Genomic DNA, 24,529 nt, shown 5'->3' on the forward strand with positions numbered 1-24,529 from the left:
ACACTGTCTGTTCCCACCTTCTAGAAATGGTGGTCACTCATAGCAACTTGGCAAAAAATCAAGGTGTACATAACTGAGGAACACAGAACTCCTGACCTGAATGCCTCAGAATGAGTCATAAGCATTATTCAGAGAAAAGGAAAAGTGAAGCAGTTTAGCTTTCCTGTTAACAGCCAAAACATAAAGGATATATTTGTGTGATAGAAGAATGATTCATATTTGTAGAATCTGAAGAATAACAATAGTGGTGGGATATGAGCAAGAGAGATTTTATATACTGATATGAAAACCTTTGGGAGAATCTTCCTACCTTGAGAAATCAATGGGTACCAGGCTAAAGCAGAAAATCAAGTTCAAAAGAATACATTTATTTTTTTATTTATTACTAAATGTATATGCTGCCTATCCTGCTGTTGAAGTTTTATTTTAGCATTATCCATTTATTCACCAATTTGAAGAAATTGTAGGCTATTGATAGAAAGCTTGACTAACTTGCCTCTAGTGAAATAATAAGTTAGTAGCTGTAGTTTCCCTCTGGTTACTGCATTTAATTTAAGATAAAGTCTCTTCCAACTTCTAATTAGCAGTAATCATCATAAAACAATTATGCGGATCATGAAGCTATCACAATCCCCATATGTGATAACATGAAAAAGTGCATTGTTTAGTTTCATTTCATGTAGGGAACAGAAAATGATATAAGGAAGGTAAAAATAACTTTATATTGATGTAGAGAAACTAAATAAAATTACTGGGCATATTTCCTTACAGCAGTAAAATATAAGACATATAGAAGCTTGAATTCCCAAATAAAGATTGTAAAAATTAATGAAAAAAGAAAAAAAATGTTGGGAACTGCTTCCTTAAAAGACACAGTTCAGGGATAGGTATGCTGAAGTTGTATGACTTCTCTGATTGTTATTTACATGGGCTGGAATATAAATGCACCAGAATTATAACATTGAGGAAAAGTAAGTAGCTCAGGATAATAAAAATAGTAATTAAACACCCCCATCCCCCCAAAATCCTGCTGAATTTCAAATAGAGGAAGTAAGGCAAGTTTTATAGTTATTACACTAGCAAGGAAAACCTGTTGTAAAAGAATCTGTAGCAGGTGTTAGTCAGGAAAAGCAGGAAAAAAGCAAAAAATAAAAAAATAAGTCTGGAAGCTGTGCATATAGAACTAATTTAACTTTGCCTATATTTCTGAGTGTACACATGTGTATATAAAGAATATGTATGTATACCTAGAAAGGCAAGCAATTGGCCAGATTGGCTTTCCTGAAACCAAAAAGTGGGAGAGCACAACACCAGAATTGTCCAATAGAGAACATGATAATAGCCTAGACTGAACATCTTGCAAATTGTTGTTAAAGAATCTTAGTTTAAGGATTTTCTGAATCCATTTCAGAGCCAAGCTGAGATGAATACAAGAACTGGGCAGATAACTAAAAACAAGATGAATCAATGTGCAGGATTGCCAATTATATCAGAAATAAAGGAACAGGAAATAACTATGTAACTTCTCAATCTTTCCATTCACAAAGTTGAATATAGTCCACGGAATTCATATCCACCTTTATTCTCTAGCAAAGCACTTTTCCTCAAGATATTTGTATCAAACTATCAATTTAATATATTGTGGAGAATCATATTACATGTTTCCAGTTCTATCCTAGCATGCCTGATTGATTGTCTACTTTAGATATTGTTCAGTTATCTGGAAATGTGTTCTATAAGCTTCTTTTAAATAAGTTTGTAAAGTGACTTGTCTACTCATTTCCCTTTATCATTCTGGAACATTTTAGATTGCATCCACTGGAACTGATTTTATTTCCTAGCATCTAATAAAATAAACTTGTATTGCTCCTATTACAAAAGAATTATGTGATAGATTAATAGCAATCAAATAGCAAATTTGATTAATCATCAAATAGAACACTTAGTACCTACTCATGTAATCTTCAACCTCACACTAGTGTTTTATTATCCTTATACCAAGGGTGACAAGTTCAATATTACTATTTCACAGGGGGGGGAGACATTTATTAGGTCTAACATCACCAATAATCAATCTGGAGTATTTAATGTCATTGTTATGTCAATCTAATTAGAATTTCAAGGAAGAACATTAGGATTTCTGTCAGAATTTTAATCCAGTATTTTCAAACAGACTTAGTAAACATCCAGTAAACATGCTATCCCAACCCAATGGTGGGAAAAGCTAATGCACTATTTTATAGCGAATACAGGCAACCAGTGGACTGCTTATGGTTCCTAACTCCTTCTACCTCACTTAAAAATATCAAGAAATAATGAATATAAGAAAAAAATGAGATACAACTTGAGGTTTGGAAAAATCACAGGAAAATATATAGCTAAGTTAAATATATTAATGAAGAAGACATGAAAGCAATCTAAGAGAAACAGAAGCAAAAAAAAAAGCCCATGTTGCTGTTTTTTTAATAAAACAAATTTTTGCTTAAGATCCAATGAAAAATGAAGTTGTATGTGGAATAAACAGACAAGTTTCCAAAAAGGCAGAGGAATACATGATCAGATAACTAATGTAAGGTAGGTAATAAGAAGAACAAAAGATATTAAGAGGTTTAAATTTGTTCTGTTCAGTATAACAAAGCCTTTGATTTGCAAAATATTACCAGAATATTGGTTATATTCAGGCTAACAGATGTGTCATAACACATCTGTGTTATGTGTTCCGAGGAACCTTTACAATGAATAAACAATTGCTACAAGAAATGAGTCTAGGAAAATGAAATGATTCAGAATAGGAAGGGGAACAAGACAAGAATGTACATTGTCTTTTTATCTACAAGAAATATATTAAAGGGCATGGCAGAACTTTTATTAGCTAATAGTAAGAAATGAAAATAAAATGAAAGTCAAAAATCTAGCTTAATGTTAAATAGAATGATAAATGAAATGTCAACTACCACATTTATTGAACTTGCAGCTGACAGCAGCGTAAGTGGTAGTTTTGTTTTCTTTAGCTTAAGAATAGGTAGAGATGGTCAATGTGCTGTAGAGATAAGAGGAGATGAATGCTAATTTGTGGTATTCATGGTTTCAAGTTTTTCTGTTTAATCAGAAATCAAACTCGCACCTGCAATTTCTTTCTTTTTTTTTTAAATTCCATGCATGCTTATACTAACCTGGTCAAACAGCTGTTTCCCTGTAGTATTAGGCTGGATGGCAAACTCTAGTTCTGCATCCATTGTGGTAACTCGAACATTGACCTAGAGGAAAAGATTAAAACAATGTATAAGGAAATAATAGGTCCAATAATTTCCCAATTTAGTAGATAATTACAGGAAAGTATGTTAATTTGAAAAGCCGAGCTATAGTTGGTTTGTTTCATACAGCCACTTATCTCTAGCAAATGACTCTGGCTAAAATCAATACATTAGCAAAATATTAAAATTGATAATTCTAGCTTCAAAATATATGATAGACCTCTTTTTAGAATATTGAATAGTATTTAGTACTGAATGCTGCATATATAAAACAATTAGTCCAAACTTTGAAAAACTGTTGCCAGGTTTCTTACCTATTCGGAAGCCAACATTAACTTCACATTTACTGAAAATATTGTTATGAAATCAAGGAAGAATGAGTGCCATGAAAACAATTAACAATCCCACTCTACAAAACAAATGATTGGCAATTTGTATTGGTCTTTTGTTCTATTATTAGTTATTGGTACTGTTGGCTGTTTATAACAAAGGACATTAAATTCCACTGCATGTTAAGTTTAACTTATTAATTTTTACAATTTTCAATGTTTTTTTCAAACATTATCAACTACAATGTTAAGGCACTTAAAATTATGGTTCTAGTAAAAGATTAATAGATTTATATCAGGACAGCTACATCTTTATCTTTTCATCTGATATATATGGATAATGTGAAAATGTTACTTTGGATATATCCATTTTTTTCTATTTTCACTCAGTGAAAAACATACCGTATATGCCGGCGTATTCGGCGACCCGGTGTATAAGATGACCCCCGTCTTTATCGCCGAGCCGCATTCCTAGAACGTCGTCTTATACGCCGGAAACTACCAGTATTTCCGGCATATAAGACGACTCGGCGTATAAGACGACCCCCGTCTTTGGCGCCGAGTTTAGCGCTTTCGGAAGTCGTCTTATACGCCGGCATATACGGTACTTTAGAATGATTTGTTTAAAGTTCTTTAATTTCAAGAAGACTGCTCTTCTATAAATTTAAATATGTTAGGGGGTGCATAATTAATATATAAGAATGGCCTTTTAAATGCCTCTCACAATACTATTGGATTACAACTCCCTGTTGGGTAGTAGATGATTAGAGCTCACCAACACATTTTAAGGGCACTAGATCAATGAAGACTGCATTAAAGGTCACATAAGAAAATTTTCATGGCTACCAATATGGTAGAGAACATAGCACTGAAAATATAAAACAATAATTAGTGTTGTTGGCAGTGTACAATTATACTTTCATTGAAAGACTTTTACACTAATACACAGAATAAGGATGAGAATACTGTACAGTAGTCCTTGATTTATGACCAAACTGACCCTGGGATTTTGGCTGTAAGTTTTGTAGTCATAAGTTGGGTCACCATGTGACTGGACTCAATTTTATAATTGTTTTTACAATGTCTGTTAAGTGAATCACTGGGTTCTTAAATGAACCGCATGGTCATAAGTCTGAATCCAACATCATTGGAAAATGGCAAAAAAATTTTTTTCCAAAATGTGATCACATAATCATGGGACACTGCAACCCACTGTAAATGTGAGCTGGTTGCCAAACATCTGAAATGTGATCATGTGACTGCTGGGGTGGTATGGCAGTCATAACTTCAAGAATGGATTATAACATTTTAACAACTGTTAAGTTGTGTTAGAGGTAAGTCTTCATCCTGGTTCATCCAAGCCGGGAATAAATAAGCAAACATGGCGACTGCTTTGGGAAGAAGGTTACAGTTTATTGCAGAAAGATGGTTCTTCAGGAAAGTGCAGAGGAGAGAAGGGCTGAGCACATGGGGTAGTAGGCTTTTATACCCCCTCTAGCCTTGTTTGGAATAGTTTCCTGTTCCTGTGGCATGAACCTTGAGGCTGTTTCTAAGTGTTTGTCTAGGCCTTCATATCTGTGGTTTAATCCTATTATCATATCCTGCTTCCCAGGTGATGGGGCTAATGACTCCTAGAGTTTGGGTGGGGTATGCAGATCTTCTCTTTTGTCTTCTTGATTTCTCTGGCTCCAACTTTCTGATGGTTTTACATCTGCATTTGTATGGGGCTAAAGTCTTGCTTGGGCCAGAGAGATAGATTTGGGGCCAGGTTTGGTTTTAAAAAGTCCTTTTGAGGAAAAATATATTTTTCTGCCTTTTTTAATATTTCTTTCTCTGGGCTAACTTCCCTCAGTTGTTAAGTCACTGGTAAGTCAAAGACTACTTGTAATACTTTATTATCATTGCCTTCTTCTTATATGCTTGTATGCAACTCACAAATCCATGTACGCAGGCAGCTATTAACAAAAACCTGGGGAGGACAAAATAGCAGCTTCCAATTCTGATTTCCTGGAAACTGACCCAAGCCAGATAACAACTGGGGAAAAGCAAATACTATTATATAAATCAGAGGTCCCCAACCACCGGTCCGTGGACCAGTACTGGGCTGTGGCATGCCAGAAACTGGGCTGCACAAACAAGAGAAGCCCCATCCGCAGAATGCAGGCAACACACAAAACCACGCCTCTTCCAGTGTTATGGAAAAACCTCTCTCCACGGAACTGGTCCCTTAGGCCCAAAAGGTTGGGGGCCATTGATATAAATGTATATTCGTATAATATTATATAATACTGGACAATGAAAATTGAACGACCACTTGTCTGAAATAGTATAGAATCTCCTGCTTGATCAGGGGGGTTGGACTAGAAGACCTCCAAGGTCCCTTCCAACTCTGTTATTCTATTCTGAAAATACATGCATGTAACACTCATTAGCCATAACACAAAACAGTTCCTTTTATTAGCTTTGATTAATAATACAAATTACGTAATTGCTCCATTGGAAGTCTACTATATCTGTCATACTTTTTTTTCTTTGCTAACATTAATTTCTTGGAAAAGAAACAAAATATTTGCCACTTAAAACACAAAAGAATTACAATTTCTTTTCTATTTCTTTTGCTTTATTTCTTTTCCCTGTTCTTCGTGATTCAAAATTTGTACTGGTTTTATTCTATTGAAAAGTTATTTAACAAAGATTATATAAGAAAAAAAAGAAAAGAAACCATTTTTCATTTGAAACACAAAAGATTAACAAATCATAAACTTTAGTATTAGCACCATGCAAAGCAGTAAACAGAAAGTCATTTGCAATGGCCATTTCTGAGTTATTACGTAATTTTCCATCTAGCCCAGGGATCCCCAACCTTCAATCCGTGGACCGGCACTGTGCCGCAGCATGCCAGAAACTGGGCTGCATAAACCAAAGCCTGATCTGCAGGATGCAGGCAGCACACAAAACCACGCCCCCTCCAGCCTGCAGAAACACCTTTCTCCACAGAACTGGTCCCTGTTGCCCAAAAGGTTGGAGGCCTCTGGTCTAGCCTACAGCTTGTGGATTTCCTAATAATTCCCTCCTGCAGGCTCTAAGCTGGTCTATACACCTCTATCAGTTTGGGGGCAATAAGCCAAGTAATTTAGATGCTGTTATGTACAAAGGTCTTTCCAGTTATATGCAACTAAAATAATTACTTCCCACTCGTGTATTTATAACACACATCCACTTCTACTAGATTAAACATTACACAATTTTAGAGATCTGGTAGTTGCACGTAAGACTTTCAGGGATTGCACAGGATTCTGGGATAACAAATTGTTCTCTACTATCAAATCTTACTACAGATAATATAATGGCTGTAAAGCCATTTCATCTCAATAGTGCTTTAAATTCCAAGAATATGGAGAACTGTAGAGAAAAGGAATAAAATGTGTAGACTAAATAGACTCTAACAAGTCATCTGAACACTGGAGTTAAGTAGCTACCATATATAAACATTCTGTGTAAATTTTATACTTGACAAGAACGTTCTCTTTATTTTCACTGAGAATTCCACCTTTATATATGTTATGCACCATTACTATACTACTTGTGATCAATTCACAATCTCATGATTTTATATGTTTAATCATATTAATACAAGATTTTAAGAGGAATCATAAAAATATAATCTTGCTGCTTGAGAATATTTTAATAATCTAAATCTTTTAGCTGCAGAAGTGTTACTTGTATGCTGTCTTCTGTTGTCAGCAGAAAACAAGCGATACAAGTGTAAAGTCACAAAATACAGTTTGAACTTTGATCTTTATAGCTTAAAAACCCTGATGTTATTTAGCCCTGGGCAACCAAAGCTGTTTAAACCTTTTACATTTCATATACATTATAACTTAAATTATCATAACTAAAATCTAGAAAATGTTACATACTGTCTAGTTTCAAGGTGTCCCCTTTATGGATTACTGCCTTGTCGTGGCGAAGGGGCTTGCGTAACAAGGTGTATTATTTTAATCTTTTGAAAAAGCAAACAGCCTGAAATGCTAGCACAATACACAAAAACAAAAAGTTGTGAACTATAAGAATTGGACCAAAATATCTGCACGGCAAGGCAACAGATTGTGGAAGATTGGCTTAAGAATATATTTAAAGTATTACTACTGTATATAATAATTTCCACAATGCAATTAAAAATGTATTTTTATTTCCCTATCTTTAAATTTCCTATTGGGTTTGCATCTAAAAGAAGCTGCTTGCTTCTTTCTAACAGCTCCTATCAAGTTTTCTACTTCCTCTCAGCAAAGTCTTTATGTGCCTCAATTAATTCCTGCATTTATTATTCGACTTACTTTTACCAAGTAGCAGCTGTAGCATTTGGTGCCATTTTGATAAGGATAGGACAGAAGAGATCTTAAGAGTCCCCCACTTTTTAAAATTGTTGTTGACATTGCACTGTTTCAGATAATGAGCTACATCCAACATCACATAGAATAATTTCTCTCATTAGTTGATCCTCCAATTCTTTGGGGCGAGGTTTGGGTGCATGCTGTATCGTTTTGGAAAGAGGATGGAATCTCTTTTGGTTATTGGGCCTTGATTCACAGAAGTAGGGCAAGACAGGTTGCAGAACTCACCACAGAATATAAGCAATTAAAGTAATCATGGTTGAATTACGCTGGGTATATTTACGCTGATTGGGTTATCACTGTCCAATTAGGGTGACAAATGATTCATGTTTCTATGTTGCAGAGACTGAAAAGGACAAAGAGGAAAGCAGCAATTGTACCAAATGTCTTCCCAAGCAGATTGCTTTGTTTTAACAGCTGTATGCAAATTGGCACTTAAGGTTTTTTTTTAACGATAATGCTACAAAACAGTTGCTCAGCCTCAATAGTTCTAAGTTCCAAAAGCTTATATACTTATTAAGGAAGGCAGGAAGAAAGAAGAGCAATGTCTATGTCTACTGAATATGGCAATAGGCCAAAGGAATTCATTTTTGGGATGACACTCAAAGAAAAATAATGAACTGTCTTTTTATGAGTACTCATTTCCAGAAATATAATTGTGTTACTATACAAGCTAAGAATCATATTTAAAATATCACATTTTATCCCAAAGTTCCCCTCCCATCTTTGATCTGAATTCACAGAATAGAGCCTACTACATGAAATCAGCAAAAAGATGATTAGGTCATAGTGAAGTGAATAGAGCTTACTTGTGTACTGACATACTGGAAATAGTATTAATCTTCACATATTGTACTAAACAAGCCATAGCAATTTGGCTTACGCACACATATTTTATACACACACATTATATGTATATATCTCATGGTATACAAGCTACAATGTACATATTCTAAATCCAAGGTAAACCAACTAGTTTATTAGCCCAGCAAGAAGCCTAAATACAGGTAAAAGATAAAATATGGATTAAAAAGGTAACTATATAAAAAGGAAGAGACTTGGAGGAATAGGGTAGAATGTTGAAAAGACAGGGTAAGTATACTAATGTAAATTTTATTCTAAATCAAACTTACAATGGGATATTTGAGACAATAATACAGCATCATTTTCAAACACAATTTACATGTTCCAGAACACCTATATTTCTTTTTGGTACCATAACCAACTATTCAGTTTTTCCAAAGCTTTCACTGGATATATTCTCTTAAGATTTGCTAATGCTCTGACATACCTTGAAATATAAAATAAATAATATAAAGATGTTAAAATAAAGTTTTGCCTACCAGCCCATACCAGATAACTATTGTAGTATATCTTTAGAAGGTGCTTAGAATTACATTCACACCTGCATGAACATCAATTGTTAGAAATTTCCACTCCCTTCCAGCTAAGTCTGGTGATTTTCTTTTACCTATCCCAACAATGAAATTTTAATACTCAGGGGGAAGGTATCAGGATAAATTTGAGGCTGATGGCAAAAATAATGTTAAGAAATATGTTGATATTTTTAAATATGTCTCATTCACAATATCATGCAATAACCAATTAGTGTGATAAGTCAAATGCTAGAGGACCTGATCCAGAATAAAGTTTGAATTTTGCTAGAGATATGAAAATTTTAAACTTTGCTCTTACTATGTTAGTTCAAACTGGAATTAATTAGATTACTATTCAAACTAATGAAATAATTTTTACTATTAATAATTCTATGACGTTTTGTATTTTTGGTAGTTTAGCCCTTCGTTCTACTTAGATTTGCTGAATTAATAATACACTACAAGTTGAATTGGCCAGCTACTGTTGCAATAGGACTGATTAATAAGATTTCCTATCCCATTTCAACTTGCTGTTTATTTCAAAGCCACAGTAACTTAGTGTATATGCACATGAAGAATCACATGGCTAATCTGTAACAATGTAATCACGCTCCAGCACAAGTCCCAAAAACAAAGCAACAGAAAAAAAATGCCTTTTCTACATTCTTATGAAAAAAATTACTCCTTTCCTGTTTCTCTTTTATCTGCAATTCAGTTATCACCTAACATCTAAGGATATAAATAGGATTGAATGCAAGCCACAATTCTATAGAACTGTAGAAAACACTTGTATTATTTTGAATATTATTATTTCTCAACTCAAAAAACACTTTCATATTCTAAAAGTAAAGCTGTTTTCTCTTATGTGTATTCCTAATAACAACTGAAACTCAAAATTTTTAAGTAGCTGTATGTAAACAAATGGCCTGTGAAGCATACTGTAAGAGTTCTTGTTACATCCTCGACTAGCAAAATAATTTCTGCAAAACAAGAGATCACACACATTCCCCAATTTGCATAATTTATAAAGAATGCAAATTCTGTGTTACAGAAGCTTGGTGGAAACTTCCGCCATTCCATTTCTCTGTATAACATTCTACCTTCAGTTCCTAGAAGACATTAAAATAATAGTTTGCAATTCTTGGAAAAAAAATAGGAAAACCATGTAATGATCATATACAGCAGGGATTCTCAACCTTGGCAACTTTAAGACTTGTGGACTTCAACTCCCAGTATTCCTCAGCCAGCTTTGCTGGCTGAGGAATTCTGGGAGTTGAAGTCCACAAGTCTTAAAGTTGCCAAGGTTGAGAACCCCTTGATATACAGGTTTCATTTTTTTGTCACAATTAGTTTTAAATCTGACTATTTTTCTAATTTATGCTTTAGAATAGGTTTAAGACAAAATTTAAAGCTATTCAATAAGAACTGAATATATCCAATCATTAATGACTATCTTTTAAAGACAACCAAGAATATATTTAGCACAAGGATGCGTTTTAAGAATCTTACTCTTCAGTGTATGTTTTAACATAGCTACATTATAGTATCACAGGATGGCTTAAAGAACAATTCAGGACAAAATAAAAGCTCACGAATCAATGTTTATTTCACAGCGAGTTGATGCCTGCCGCCATATGTAAGTCACTCTTTAACTTATAAAAATAGAGCAGTGGGATAGATACACTTTGTATTCCAAAGTTTCTCTTTCTTAAGAAAAATAGGTGTCTGCTTCAGACAGCTTGCTATCTTGAACTAAGTCTAATATACCCATATTCTTTAGGCCAGGGCAATCTAATAAAACTGTCAGGGTGTTTAGGGCAATATTGTAATGGTCAGGTTCACGTGCAATAGCAGGTCCTGCTTAGTTGTTAAGATCACCTAGCTAAGCTGGAATCAGTAATACTAGGATAGGTATCACAGAGCTGGAGGAAAAAGGTAAATGATCCCCATCTTCTCTCTACTGAAACTAGTAGATGACTAATATGTTTAAAACAGGGTAATCCCCTATGATGGTTCTTTTCCTTTTCTAATTATCCTGTCAAAGAACTGCTAATTACTAGGTATGTGGAAAACTGAGCCTGGACAGCATGAAGTACTCAGCCATGCTTCCAAATCTTAGTACTATAGCCTCACTATCACAATATAAAAACCAGTGCCTCTTGTCTCTTTTTACATTTCAGACCACGTCAACATTTCTGCTTTCCAGCATTAATTAGCAGCAGAAGGGGGGGGGGGGGAGAGAAAGACTGGAAAAAACTTTTTCTAAATGTCAGGTGACAAATATAACTCAGGCACAGTTAAGAACATACTGTAAGCAGCTTTTGTTGATTAGATGAAGGAACTTTTCCTCAGCCCACAGAACATTCTTGTGTAACTTAGACATAAGTCCAGGAGGTCATATTGAAACAGAACCCTATCACAGCGCCTGATTAGTAAATTCATTGTACTGCTTTATGCTGCTTGATTGAGTAGTGTAGAAAGCCTCAGATTGTAGAAGAGGGTAGTTCTTTTTTAATCAGCGCAGACTATTCAGGATCAAGAGGTGAAGGAGCATGGAAATATATGATGGCAGCAGAAAACAGCAAGAGTATATTTAAAGGTACAGCAACTGAACTTGAGAAAGTATTAATAAAGATACTGAATTCAACATTGATTTGAATTACGGTTATAAAAAACATCAAAATAAATTACTCCTAGTTCACATTTCAGGCTAGGAAAATAATATCTACTTACTATACTTCAGCAAATAATAAGAAAAATACACCAATTATAAACTTTTCTATAAATTTATTGGAGGCCCATGAGAGTTCACCTACACATAAGAAAATGAAAACTGTATTCTCGACCAGAGCAAAGATCTGTCTAATCTAGTAACCCAGACATGTCAAACACGCGACGTATCGGGACGGTTTTACCATTGTCGGCAATGGGGTGGGCACGGCTTCCGGATGATGACGTGTCTGGCCTGCGGGCTGGCAGTTTGACATCCCTGCAGTAATCTATTTCGCACAATGATTTCTCACAATGATCAACTAAATCAACTGAAGATTTATAAAGAATATGTTCATACAGAAAGTTAACTATATGTTGTTTTAAGTACTGCTGTTTGTCAATCATTCAGCCTTATGAAAAACCTTAAGTAGATTCCACATCTAGTATTTTGAGAAAACAAACCTCTCTAACCGCTTTATCCACAACATGAATAATTTTGAAGAGTTTTATCTTATGACCCTTATCATTCCCCCCACCAAATAAAATCCACATGTGTTACATTTTCCCCATTGTGAAGAATATATATAGCTCAGTGCTAGTTCTTGGTATTCTCAATTAGTTTCTCTTCCTGCTGCATTTCATTCCTAGGCTAGGTGATATTCAACATTATGAGTTCCAATTTTATCAATTTGATTTTTCTTTGTAACTTTTATCCAGATGCACAATACTCATAAAAGTTTAACAATCAGAACTCTATATAATACTCCTAATCATCGCAACAAGTAGACCACAGCATTACAGAACTGGCAATGTTAGTTTTGATTTCAAAACTAATGATCTTAAAGATAATATCTAATGTCATAACTTGGGTATGTTGGTTGGCTTCCTATGTTGTTGTCTTTTAAAACCATGGTTTGCTTAGTATCACACAGCATTCTAACTACAAATTCATTTCTAGACTACAATTGCAAAAAAATCCCTTTGTTAACTGATTACCTTGTGTAATATGGGAATAAGGATTCCTAGAAGATTGCTTAAGAAATAAAGCATACTATGTACTTTAGACTTGGGAACAAAATTAGAGCTTTATGAAAATTGACAAATACAAGATTTAAAAAAGGAAGAAAAGACAAATGGAATCCTTAGGCCTTCTAAAAAATAAAATGTAAAAAACTGAGCACCTTAACTTTTTTTTGTCTCTCAAAGTTAAGGTGCTAACTTGCTATCTATGAAATAACTTCTATGGGTGGAAACACAAAAAGCAGCAGTTGTGCAAGCATATTAATCTTCCTTTTTCTCAAGTCATAGCTTTAATTATTACAATCTCCACAGGCCCAGCTTACTGAATCTGTGGATCTATGCCAGGGGTGCCAAACTGCCAGCCTGCGGGCCTGTTTCATCATACTGGAGCCACGCCCACCCCATTGCCGGCACTGGCGAAAAAGCTCCGATACGTCGCACGACGTCACGTGACATCGCGAGTTTGACATGCCTGATCTATGCTGTACCTACAAAAACCCCTATAACAGATAGCTATGAGCTACAAAGAACACACAGAACCATTATATCTTCATCCTATTAATTAGCTATTTTATCTTTTAGGTCAAAGAGCTGTATATTTGCATCCATTTCATGCCTGCAAATTTCCCTGAAAAAAAAAAAATAGAAATTGTACTAGCAAAATGTCCCCAGGTATCAGGCCCTTTAGCTCAACTTTTCTAGTCTTCTGTGGCTTTGGAGTGGACCTGATTTCCTTAACGTAACCAAGTCTATTTACTGTATTACATACCTGCACATCATATGGCCTTCCTAGCAGCCTTCTGTGGCTCCCTGGTGTTTTTAAAAGTCCCTGCCACTAAACATTGTTACTGCCAGAAGAATCTGCTGCCACCACCTCTGTTCCAAAAGACAAACTGCTGAGCACCTGCCATGCCTCCAGGCTTCATTGACTTGGCCAGCTCCATTGCTACCCACTGAATAGCTGATCAGTGCACCAGGTGTTCCTTTGTAGCTCATGATTATTTTTAAGGTATCAATCAGATCCTTTTCCCTCCACGGGTTTGTGCTGGCCTTTTTTGTTTGCTAATACTAATAGCGTTAATAGATTTTCAGAGTTACTTATAAGTAGTGTGCTTTTAAGAAGTAAACGTTTCACAATGATTTCTTAAAAAGCAACAAGTATTCAGGAATAAACTTTGCAACATTGGAATTCTAATTCACTTATGGGCTAATCTTTTTTTTTTTTTTTGCTTTTTAAATTTCCCACTAAATTTAATGTGGCTACAGAAAACTGAAGCCGAGGAAGAAGAGAGTGTTCTGTAGATTTGTCACAGAGAGCAAAGTTTATAATAATTCCAGAAAAGGATAACCAGAACTGCAGTTTGAGCAGTACGATTTGATATTGAGACTCATCTCTCCAAACAAGCTGACTAGAATAACAGAAACTATGGACCCCTGGCTCTCGGGCCCTGACCCTTTCATGGCAAGATATTGTGTGTTCTATGGAATATTAATAGAATTTTCCGGCAATCCATTGCACAACAAGATATTGTGTCTATGCAATGCAGCTCCTTTAAGCCTTAATCACCCAGATGAATTACAGCAATATCTTCTTGGAAGAAACCTACTTTTGTGAAGCTAATGAACTCTGCCATCTTTCCAAATTCCAAGTTCATTATTAAACAGCTTTTTAGATACCGATTTTGCTGGAGAAGCACATTCTTTGCTTCCACATGACTTGGGAAAAAGTAATTCAGAACATCAGCCATTCAGTGCAAATGCACAGTCCAAGGTCATAGGGGGAATGACAGCAGACACTCCTGTTAATCTGCACACACATAAAAAAGTTTACAACTTGAACTATAGGATGAAAAATGTGAAGAATCTACCTTCCAGGAGTTTTTTTACAGGTTGTATTTGACTTGCAACCATTTGAGGTTTCGAGGGATCTAACTTGGGGCTACTTATGACCTGGATTTAAAGTTCAATGGCTGCCTCCCCAGTAGTATTTTTGGGTCTTGGCATTACATCCACACTTACGGTCATTTGCAATATCCTGCAGTTACATGATCACATTTTACGATGGTTTCTCTATCGGCACTCTGTTTTTTTGGAAAACTACACCCATAGTAAAGTATTTAACTGCTGTGGTAATGCTGACAGTGAACACTTTACAACTGTTGTGTTCATGTAATGGTCATACAATTGGGCCATGTGACCAACTCATTTTAAGACTTTATGACTTCTAACTGTGATGGACAGGCTCCATTACAGTCATAAGTTGAGGATTATCTGTAATAGGAATGTTCAAAACAATCTGCTCTGGAGATCAAACTTCTGAAGAATTTAAAGCATGTTCTATACTTCCTCTTCCTCCATGACAATCCAGCCATTCCTGGTTAGACTGGCAACCTTCTGGAAGTTAATCTTTCAGGACAAGAAATGTACTAGTACATTAGTGTACTAGACATGGAACAGACTATTTTGCACATTATTGCTTTCTACTTTTTGTCCATAAAAGCAGTGTGTAGAATTTTTAAATGAAAAGTCACGGTTATTAATTGCTCTATTTTCTGACTAAGCTAGAATTCTAAAAGCAGCTATTCATGAATCCTATTAAATGAAATAATTTCTTAAAAAATCATATTGTATGAAATTTCATGCACAGAAGATGTATTTCAGTGCATATTGCTGGATTGAAAAGAAACACTTGAATAGTTGAAGCTTTCTTAAGCGTAATATTTGATGTCATCTAGAGAGCTCAAGATAAGTTTTTAAATATTAATTCTGGGGAAAATATGGGACTCCCTCCCCAAACATTTTCAAAATAAACAGAAAAAAACATGGCCAAAGGAACAAAGGCTCGTCTCTCCTGTCAGTCAATAAAGAACAATAGCTAATGCCACTGATACTTAGGAAGGAGCATGCCAGATACAATTAGTGTAAATTAGTGGAACCGGGTGTTAGAGAGAGAGAGAAAGCAAGGTCCAGATTTTTTCAGAGGAATCCATTCTTGCATAATCAATATCTGCAGTCTTGGGTCCAAAGAATGAACAATATGACATGAACAACCACACCAGAAACAAAGGAAAAAGCATTCTAATATAGAGAGAAGAATCACAGAAGAAACTGATAAACACATGAAATGTTCTTCAGAATTTCTCAATTTGTTATCTGGAAACAGTGAACTACTCTCACATCAACTTTTTTTTTTTTTTTAAAGATCCAAGTTTAGTTTTCTTAAGAAATTTACACAACCTAGGCGCAAGATTTGAACATGCATAAAAGCTATGCAGAATTCAGGACAATTATATGATATGGTGTCCTTATGTTTCTTTACATTTCAACAAGTCAACAGGAAGCCAATGTTAAGTCTAGGTCGGACACCAATATATTATAGCTACAATAAGCAGTCCACATATGGACAACCATAGGTGGGAATATCCATGTTCTAATAAATTAAAAAATTAAAAATACACATTAGCCAAATAATAGTATGAAGAAAATTGACTGGAGAAATAAGGAACATATACTTCAAGTGTAGTCTGCAAATCGGTGCTAACAGGGACACTCAAGGAATTGGAAGTTGAGGGAAAAGATTAGTAAGAAAGCCAAAAGTGTGCCAATCCTTTTTACTGTATCAAAGCACTGCAGCCAGCTGGTGTAGGAACTACTAGTTATTATTGTCAAAATCCTGAAGAATCCAAAACTGTACCTTTTACCTCCATGTTATTTGTCAGAGCCTCAATCAGTTCTTTCCACATTAATAACAACACAAGAGAGATTTAGATCTCATAAAACATTAGTTTTACTTAGGACCATCAAAATCTAAATTCAACTTTTTTCAAACCAGGCAATATACAAGTACAAAGTGTGTCAGATTTATATAAAAATTTGTTGCATTTGTATAGTTGAATTTATTTAGTCTCATATCTACATTATGCCATCCAAATCTTTCTCTCTTTCCCTAGATTTCTTGCCAGGAAAAAAAAAAATGCATAGCTTTTTGCTATGATGATAATTTTTATAGCTGTCAATTGAGGGTTGTTTTAATAATGTTAAGGAGGTTTACTCCAATTAAAATGGAATAGATTCGGAATCGGAAGACAAAAATCCATGATTAATAGTATAATTTCATTAAATATTAATCAAAGATTATAGATTTCTTTGCATTTTTAGATTCAGAAGGCACCTAAAGAACATCTTACACGTAGGTACAGATTTATAAATGATAATTTCTACAACTCCTACTAAAGGGAACTTTAATTGGAACAAGCATAAAAGAAGTAAACTTTGTTTTAACTTACCGGCTTCGGCATGTTTAGTTCCTGAGGTTTTCCTGTTGATCCAAGACCAAATATTCATACAGCAGTTTACCGATATCCTCTTTGCTTCCAGGAGACCTGGTAGAATGGTTACACGGAAGACCAACTCAGACGCATGACATAGTTAAGGAGCTTTAGGCAAGTTAAGCAAGCAAAAAAATGATTCACTCATGACCAATAATTACTTAGTAACACCACCACTTTGCAAAGAAACAGAACCAGCAGCCTCACCCAGTAGGAAAAAAAAGAATCCAATTGTAAGTAGAGAAGGTCATTTTGCCAGCCACACCCATAAGAGCAGCTATAATTTCAAGATTCTTGAGAAAGAGAGAGAGAGAGACTGACTCTCTCTCTCGGGGGTGGTATCTAAAGCCAGTATCCCAGCAACAGGAGAATCAACGAAACCCCTCAAAAGGGAAAATTGTGCTAAGCCTCTCAGGCTACCAGTTGATACCGGTAGCTCGTATTTCTCAAACTCTGCTCCCTTTAGAAGACAACGGCTGCAATCTGATTAGGACTATTCCGCAATAAGCAAGCTGCAGGCGCCCATTCTGTATAGGACTAAAGCACACAGAGGGTCCATCTTAACCCTGGGGAAGGGGGGGGGGATCGGTAATTGCTCTCTGGTGCACTTCAAGACTATCGTGAACAAGGAAAGAGACGTTTCTTGATCAGTTAAAAAGGTGTTTTCAGCGATTCAATGTGTGGGGGAAAGACTCTTTTTTGTTCAACGCCCCCACCCCGGGGACACAAATGGCTTCCTTTTGTACTGGAGTGCCACCTTTACTTTCACGTACACGGAGTTAAGGATTTCTATTTTTCTCACTCCTGCCCGAGAAAGGGGAGATTAAATTCTTTTAGTAACTCCGTTCTTCAATGTTAGTAGCCAAATCGGGCGAGGAAATGCTCGCCTTTTCGCGTCGTCTTCCGCAAACGGACCTGAGGAGGAGCGCAATGCCACCCAACGCCTAGATGGCGGGTCTTCCTAAATAAAGAGGGGCTTTTCGCGCGAGGCAAAACCGTCGTGGCACCAGACTTCAGGAAGCGGCAATCTTTCGCCCACTTCCTGGGATAAAAAGTTTCGTTGAATTCCGCGGAACTCGGAGGGAGGGAGGGAGGGAAAGACTTCCACTTTCCGCAAACCCGGAAAGCGCCAAGTTTGTCCCAAAGGCCCAAAAAGAGGCTGAGGGATGGAAAAAACAAAAACAAGGCGCAAATCCCCGCCCCGAGAAAGCCCAAATTCCCTGTGAGAGAGAAGCAGAGCGTGGGAATCCCCCGCCGCGGCACCTGTGGCCGAAGCCTTGTCCGCCCCCCGGCGCTTCTTCCTCCTTTACCGCCTCGAAGGCGAGAGCCTGCCGAAGCCGTTTCGGGTCCTTCGGGGCCCCACCTGCTTTCCATTCCCGCCAACGCAGACAACCTGAGGAGAGAAGGTTCGCTCGGCGGCCTTACCTCGTTGGCGCGTCCTCTCTCCACAACCGAGTCGAGCGGCTTTTGGCGGGGCGCGGCTGCTTCAGCCGCTTTGGCTCTTTCCCTGGGCGTGCCTTTCCCGGGCCCTCCCCGGCTGGCCGCGTCAATATGGCTGACGGCGTCTTGAGAGAGAGAGAGAGAAAGAAAACGAGCGCAGCCGGTCGCTCGCCTCGCTGCCTAAGCCCCTTAGTCCACGGGCTGGTGAAACCCAGAAACCCAGCTGGCAACGTGCGAAGGCTGCTGCGGCCTCTCGGGTGCTTGTCAATCCGAGGAAAGAAGAACTGGAGGAGAGAGATTTAACACGCCCACAAGCAGTTGGCAGCCTGGCCAAGTCCTGTGATTTGCAAAGCGCCTGGACAAATTTTTTCCCCCCAGAAAATCAGGGAAGGAAAGAAGGACGCCTGGTCCGTTTCGGGCGTCGTCCCCCCTCGCGCAGAGTCGCCAGGATCTTTTTGTCCCGATGCAGCCTGAAAAGTTACTTTGCTGCTTTTGTGCCTTGTTAAAAGAAGGTGCAGCAATGATGGTGAAGTAATGGAAGGTTCTTGGAGAAACTAGGACACAAAGCAGCTTGAAGTCGGAATAGTCCTGGGTACTTGGGTAGCTAGGAAAGGAGCTCATTAGTTTAGACCAGTGGTTCTCAACCTGTGGGTCAGGACCCCATTTGGGGTTGAACAACCATTTCACCCGGGGGTCACCAAACAATGCAGTCTGCCATTTTTTCCCCCTTTTCCTTAGCTGTGCTACTCCCTTTTATTCTATTGGCTTTTGAAAGCCAATAGAATAGACTCTCTTGAATAGAGTCTAATTCTATTGGCTTTCAAAAGCCAATAGGAATTGTCCAGGCTGTCTCTGCCCTGCTGAGCCTGCCAAAAGTCCCATTCTGCAAGCGGTGCTGCACCAGTTGAGTAGTCCTCAACTTACAACCGGTTGAGTAGTCCTCGACTTACGACCAGTTGGGGGGGGGTCGTGGCATTAAAAAGGTTGAGAACCACTGGTTTAGATTGATAAACCTAAACCATTTTAGGACTTGTGGACTCCTGGGAGTTGAAATCCGCAGATTTTAATATAGCCAAGGTTGGACATCCCTGACTTAAACCATTATTATCACTGTCACCCTGATGAGGGTATTCCTGTTAGTCCATTGATCCTCTCCATTGAGGAAATAAATTCATTTAATGAAACAAGACCCAAGAAGTGTAGCCTGTAGAAGCCTCCAAACTTCCTGAAGCAAAAATGGATCACCTGAGAGAAGCAGGTAGCAGTAAAAAAGGAAGCCCAAGCCACAACCACAGGGAAGCAAAAGATGGAAGAAAAAGTAGCATTTTTCTTTCTTTTATTCACTACCTTGCCCTTATGAATGTGAAAATGTGCCTCCTACATAATGGGTTTGGTTTGGTTTGAAAAATACACATTATTTTACAAATGCAGCAATAATGTGCTACAAAGCATCAGTTGATATTTTAAAACATTGAGAAGACGATTATCACATGACTTTCATGACTTACCAATTTCCAGATCAGTAGTGTAGCCATGGGCATTTGCACAGTATCACAATTCATATAATGATATATACATGGGCAGCAATTGATTAAAACAATAGCTCCTGATGCTACTGAAGCCTATCTGAGATTCACTGAAGTTATTCACATTACTTGGACTCCTGGTTCAAGATAAAATCTTGACCTGAGCTCTTTGATGCTCAGGTCCAATTTGTGTTTGTGCGTGTGCGTGTTTCAACACTATGAAAGTAATTTGCTGGTACCTTTATTCTCTTTCTAATTACAGCTGTAAGATTTCTTCCTGGTCTAGGAATATTCACCATGTCTAGTGTTGCTTAACTTTTTGACATTAATAGTTTATTTTACTAATGCTGTCAGCTATGGCAAAGCTCACTCAGGGCTCTGTTCGTCCCAAGACAGTTCTATTCCTTGGTTGTATTTCTACCTAAACAGTAACTGAATACAATAGCTTTGTGACACTTTAATTCTGGGAACATTGTAGCCTCTGCACTCCGGATGAAATCAGGAAGGAGAGTCACAGAGTTGATCTGAATTTTGGAAGAATCTTTTTAAAGCAGACGGTGCCCTAATATTGGTGTGTTGATGTGGACATCTTATTTATGTTTGGCATGTAAATTATTAGTGGAAAAGAAACAATGAGACAGTAAGCAACCCCTGGCCTAACACAATGTTACTGATCTTCTGAAAATGCTTTACTACTTGTACTGGTTGGATACTTTGACATGAGTTATTCATTAATATAATCTCTCTTTTTCTTTGCTTTATCTAGTGTCCTAGCAGAAGAGTGGGCAGCTCAAAGAAGAAATGGACAAATAATTGAAAAGTTCTTTGATACTATATATATAGCCCCCAATTGTTGCTTTGCTATGTAAATTCAGGGAATGGGACAGCAAATTCTTTGAAGCATGTTTATAATTCCAACTCTAATTTAAAGCATCTTGTGTTATAGGCAGCAGATGTCTATATCTTCATCAAATGACCCCCATGGACATGATTATACATTCAGACAATGGTTGTAATATACCAATCATGAAATATCCATTTTAGCAACATGCTGCAGTCCTCCTCTATGTTTTCTAATCTTATAGAACGTTTACTACTGTACTGCCTCATTTTGCCTTTTTATTTGGGGAAGTGGGGTAGGCATGTGTTCATCCTGGCAAACAAAGCATTGAGCTGCAGTGAACCACCATTTTAATTTTCTTAAAATGCTTGTGTGGTAGGCCAGAGACATGCAATCAATGCTAGATGTTTGGGCTTTATTGGATAGCAAGTCGACTGTTCTTTTAATTCTTTTAAAAATAACTTTTAAAGAGTGAGGTGGGACAGAACTAAGGAGAAGATTTGTTGACATACCTGAGCTTTGTTGCCTGTCTCTAGAGTTCATGTTTTTGGAGCTTACAATTGCAGGCCTTTTTTTCTCATAGAACGCCCTGAACGGAGTTCCGGCACCTTTTTTGAATGGCACCTTATAGGGTAGGCAAGGCGGGTTGTATGACGTGTGTAAGTTCCGGCATCTTTTTTTTTTTTTTTTTTTTAGAAAAAAAGCACTGTACATTTGTATCCATGTTCTCTGGCTGTAAGAAAGGATGTTTTTGAGACAGGGCATAAGATGCTTGCAGGAAGCCAATAAGTGTTGAAAAATTTGGAAAAACAAATGGTAAGACCTCTTTCAGCCATACTAAAAAGAAATCCTGAAAACAGCAGATGGAGGAAAGATTAGCATTAAGGGATCAGACAGAAAAAGAAAAAGACTGGGGCTGTTACATCCCCCCCCATGTGTTTTTTATATGTGTTATTCAGAAAACCTAGTTTTGTAGGACAACATACAAATGCTAAAAATAGTTACAAATCAAAATTTCTCTCCTTATTTGGGGATGGAATTCTGGCATACACAGAGCTTGCTTTATAGTGCTTTCAGTGTGAAGTTGTACAATTTGCATTGACCTAGGCCAGTGTATCTCAACCTTGACAATTTTAAGATTAATGGACTTCAAAACCCAGAATTCCCCAGCCAACAATGTGGAAATTGTTGAGATTGAGAAAACCTGAACTAGGCATTATGAGGATTCTTCAATCTGTCCAGTCATGAATACAGTTTCATGTATTTGTGTCTTTTGTGTTCAGGTTACTCAAGATTAGCGTTTACATCCATGCACTTTTTTTAGCATTTCACCTAGGGGAAATCTGTTGTTGTTGTTGTTAATTGCGAAGTCGTGTCCGACCCATCGCGACCCCATGGACAACGTTCCTCCAGGTCTTCCTGTCTTTTACCATCTTCTGGGAAATCTAGATTGACTTATTCTGAGAAGTGAACAAAATACACAGATGATTTCATAATGATTTAATCATGAATTTCCATATATAGACATATGTAAGATAAGTTTCCTGAGGGGGAAAGACCTTTCAGCTTCCACATTCCAGTTCACTGATAGCTGGCTGAAAGGGGCAGAGGGATCCTGGTTGTGATGGCTTGCTTGTTTCATAAATGGAATGAGAGGAAGTGCAATTCAGAATCAGCTTGCAGTGCTTAATTAGGACTAGAGATCAAAAGAAGATGGAGCGGCCTAGATTTTCTGATAAAATAATCCGTGTCAAAGTAGGGACTTAAGTATTTCCATGAATCAATATTTATGATTCAGAGACAAGATATAACTAGTTTAAATCTAATAACATTAATTGTGGCATAGGGTTTCATAGATTCCAATTTAGAAGTGAATAGCCTGGTGAATCTACTTTGTTTTTTTCTTTACAGAACTCTGACATTTGGCGAATGCACCCAGTCTGTTTGGATGTGCAATGTGATAAAGAATGGAGGAGGGATCGTTATAGTATTTACTGCCATATGCATTCTGTGTTAGTAGTATGATCCATTATGAAGGAAGTTATTCCTTATATTGAAAATGATGCTATTGGCTGCTCTCAGTGTGGATGCCATCATTGCGATTGTGATACTGTGTTCTAGAAGGGGGGCAGGATTGTGACTAAGTCCACTCTATTGAGTTGGGAAAGCATTGAAGGCACAGATTAATAATTGCAGTATAAACTGAAAAAAAATCACAAAATAAAAATGCCTACAAATAGAACGATTGTGGCAAAAGAAAGCAAAGATTGTAATGGTAATAGGTACAAGACTGGATGAGATTGGCTCCAATCCAGTGGTGGGATTCATCCAGTTTGCACCACTGTGGCAGAACCGGTAGCTAATTTTTTGTTGCCCAGGCCCAGAACGGACTTCCGGGAGCGGCATCCACACAGAGAACCGGTTGTTCACATATTTGAATCCCATCACTGCTCCAATCCCAAAACACACGGGATTGGCCAACACCATCGACATTGTCAAAATCACCATTGGTCAATTGCAGAAGGATTTGATAGGTGGATAAAATTCAGTCTAAAAACCTAGCTGACTATGCAACCCACCATAAATTATATGACCAACCATAATAATAATCCCAGGTCCTGTAGAAGGACTTGATAAATGGACAAAAATGCCAAATCCCATCTGGATGACATCTGGATGATTGTGAGACCAACCACAATAATTTAAATTTGTATGCCACCTGACTTTCAATGACTCAGGGAAGCTATATGTATACATAGCCTATATTTTCATGATCAGTTTCAATTCCAAGCTCACTAAATCTTTTACAATACATTATTACTTTCCTCCAAATATTTTTAGCTACTTAATTTATAAAGTTCTTTTAGCTGCTTAGTGATTCCCATTGGGATCACACATTGCTGCTGATATATTATAAATCACTTAAAGATCTACACTGGATCTTTATTTATCTTCTGCCCATTTTGCCCATTCCTACCCACAAAAGCACAATCTGATCGTTTTCAAGCAGCCACAAAACTCCTGCTACTTACCTTTCTAGAAATTCATTACAGTGTTCTTTTCATTGTACATTCCATGCCTTTCAACTTTTCTACACAAGGTTTCCTGTACCCCATGAAATCTTTAATACTCATTCTTCCATGCATAGCACCTTGGCAGGCATAGTAATTCCATTGTGCTGGTGTTATTACCGAATAATGAATGCATACGTTAAGCCACAAGATATTTAAAATTAAATTTGCTTAGTTCAGTTTTAACTCACATAGCTGAAATTTTAACCTCGAACTGAGGCTGCTTTCAGATAAGTGG

The 24,529-nt window shown here is 37.1% G+C and overlaps 1 protein-coding gene across 1 annotated transcript in view; it reads right to left on the bottom strand.

Annotated features, from left to right (window-relative positions):
* EZR (ezrin) overlaps nt 1-19,055 on the bottom strand; it is a 38,497-nt gene extending 19,442 nt beyond the window's left edge. Inside the window, exons 1-3 of the mRNA XM_039358215.1 lie at nt 18,839-19,055; nt 17,372-17,467; nt 3,174-3,257 (exon numbers count right to left, since the gene is read on the bottom strand). Coding sequence (XP_039214149.1) covers nt 3,174-3,257; nt 17,372-17,383 — 96 coding nt within the window. The 5' untranslated portion in view covers nt 17,384-17,467; nt 18,839-19,055. The remainder of the gene's footprint in view (nt 1-3,173; nt 3,258-17,371; nt 17,468-18,838) is intronic.
* Between the last annotated feature and the right edge of the window lie 5,474 nt (nt 19,056-24,529).

The sequence above is a fragment of the Crotalus tigris genome, unplaced genomic scaffold, assembly GCF_016545835.1.
Source record: "Crotalus tigris isolate CLP2741 ecotype Arizona unplaced genomic scaffold, ASM1654583v1 scf7180000019007.31208882:3723066, whole genome shotgun sequence".
Classification (NCBI taxonomy): domain Eukaryota; kingdom Metazoa; phylum Chordata; class Lepidosauria; order Squamata; family Viperidae; genus Crotalus; species Crotalus tigris.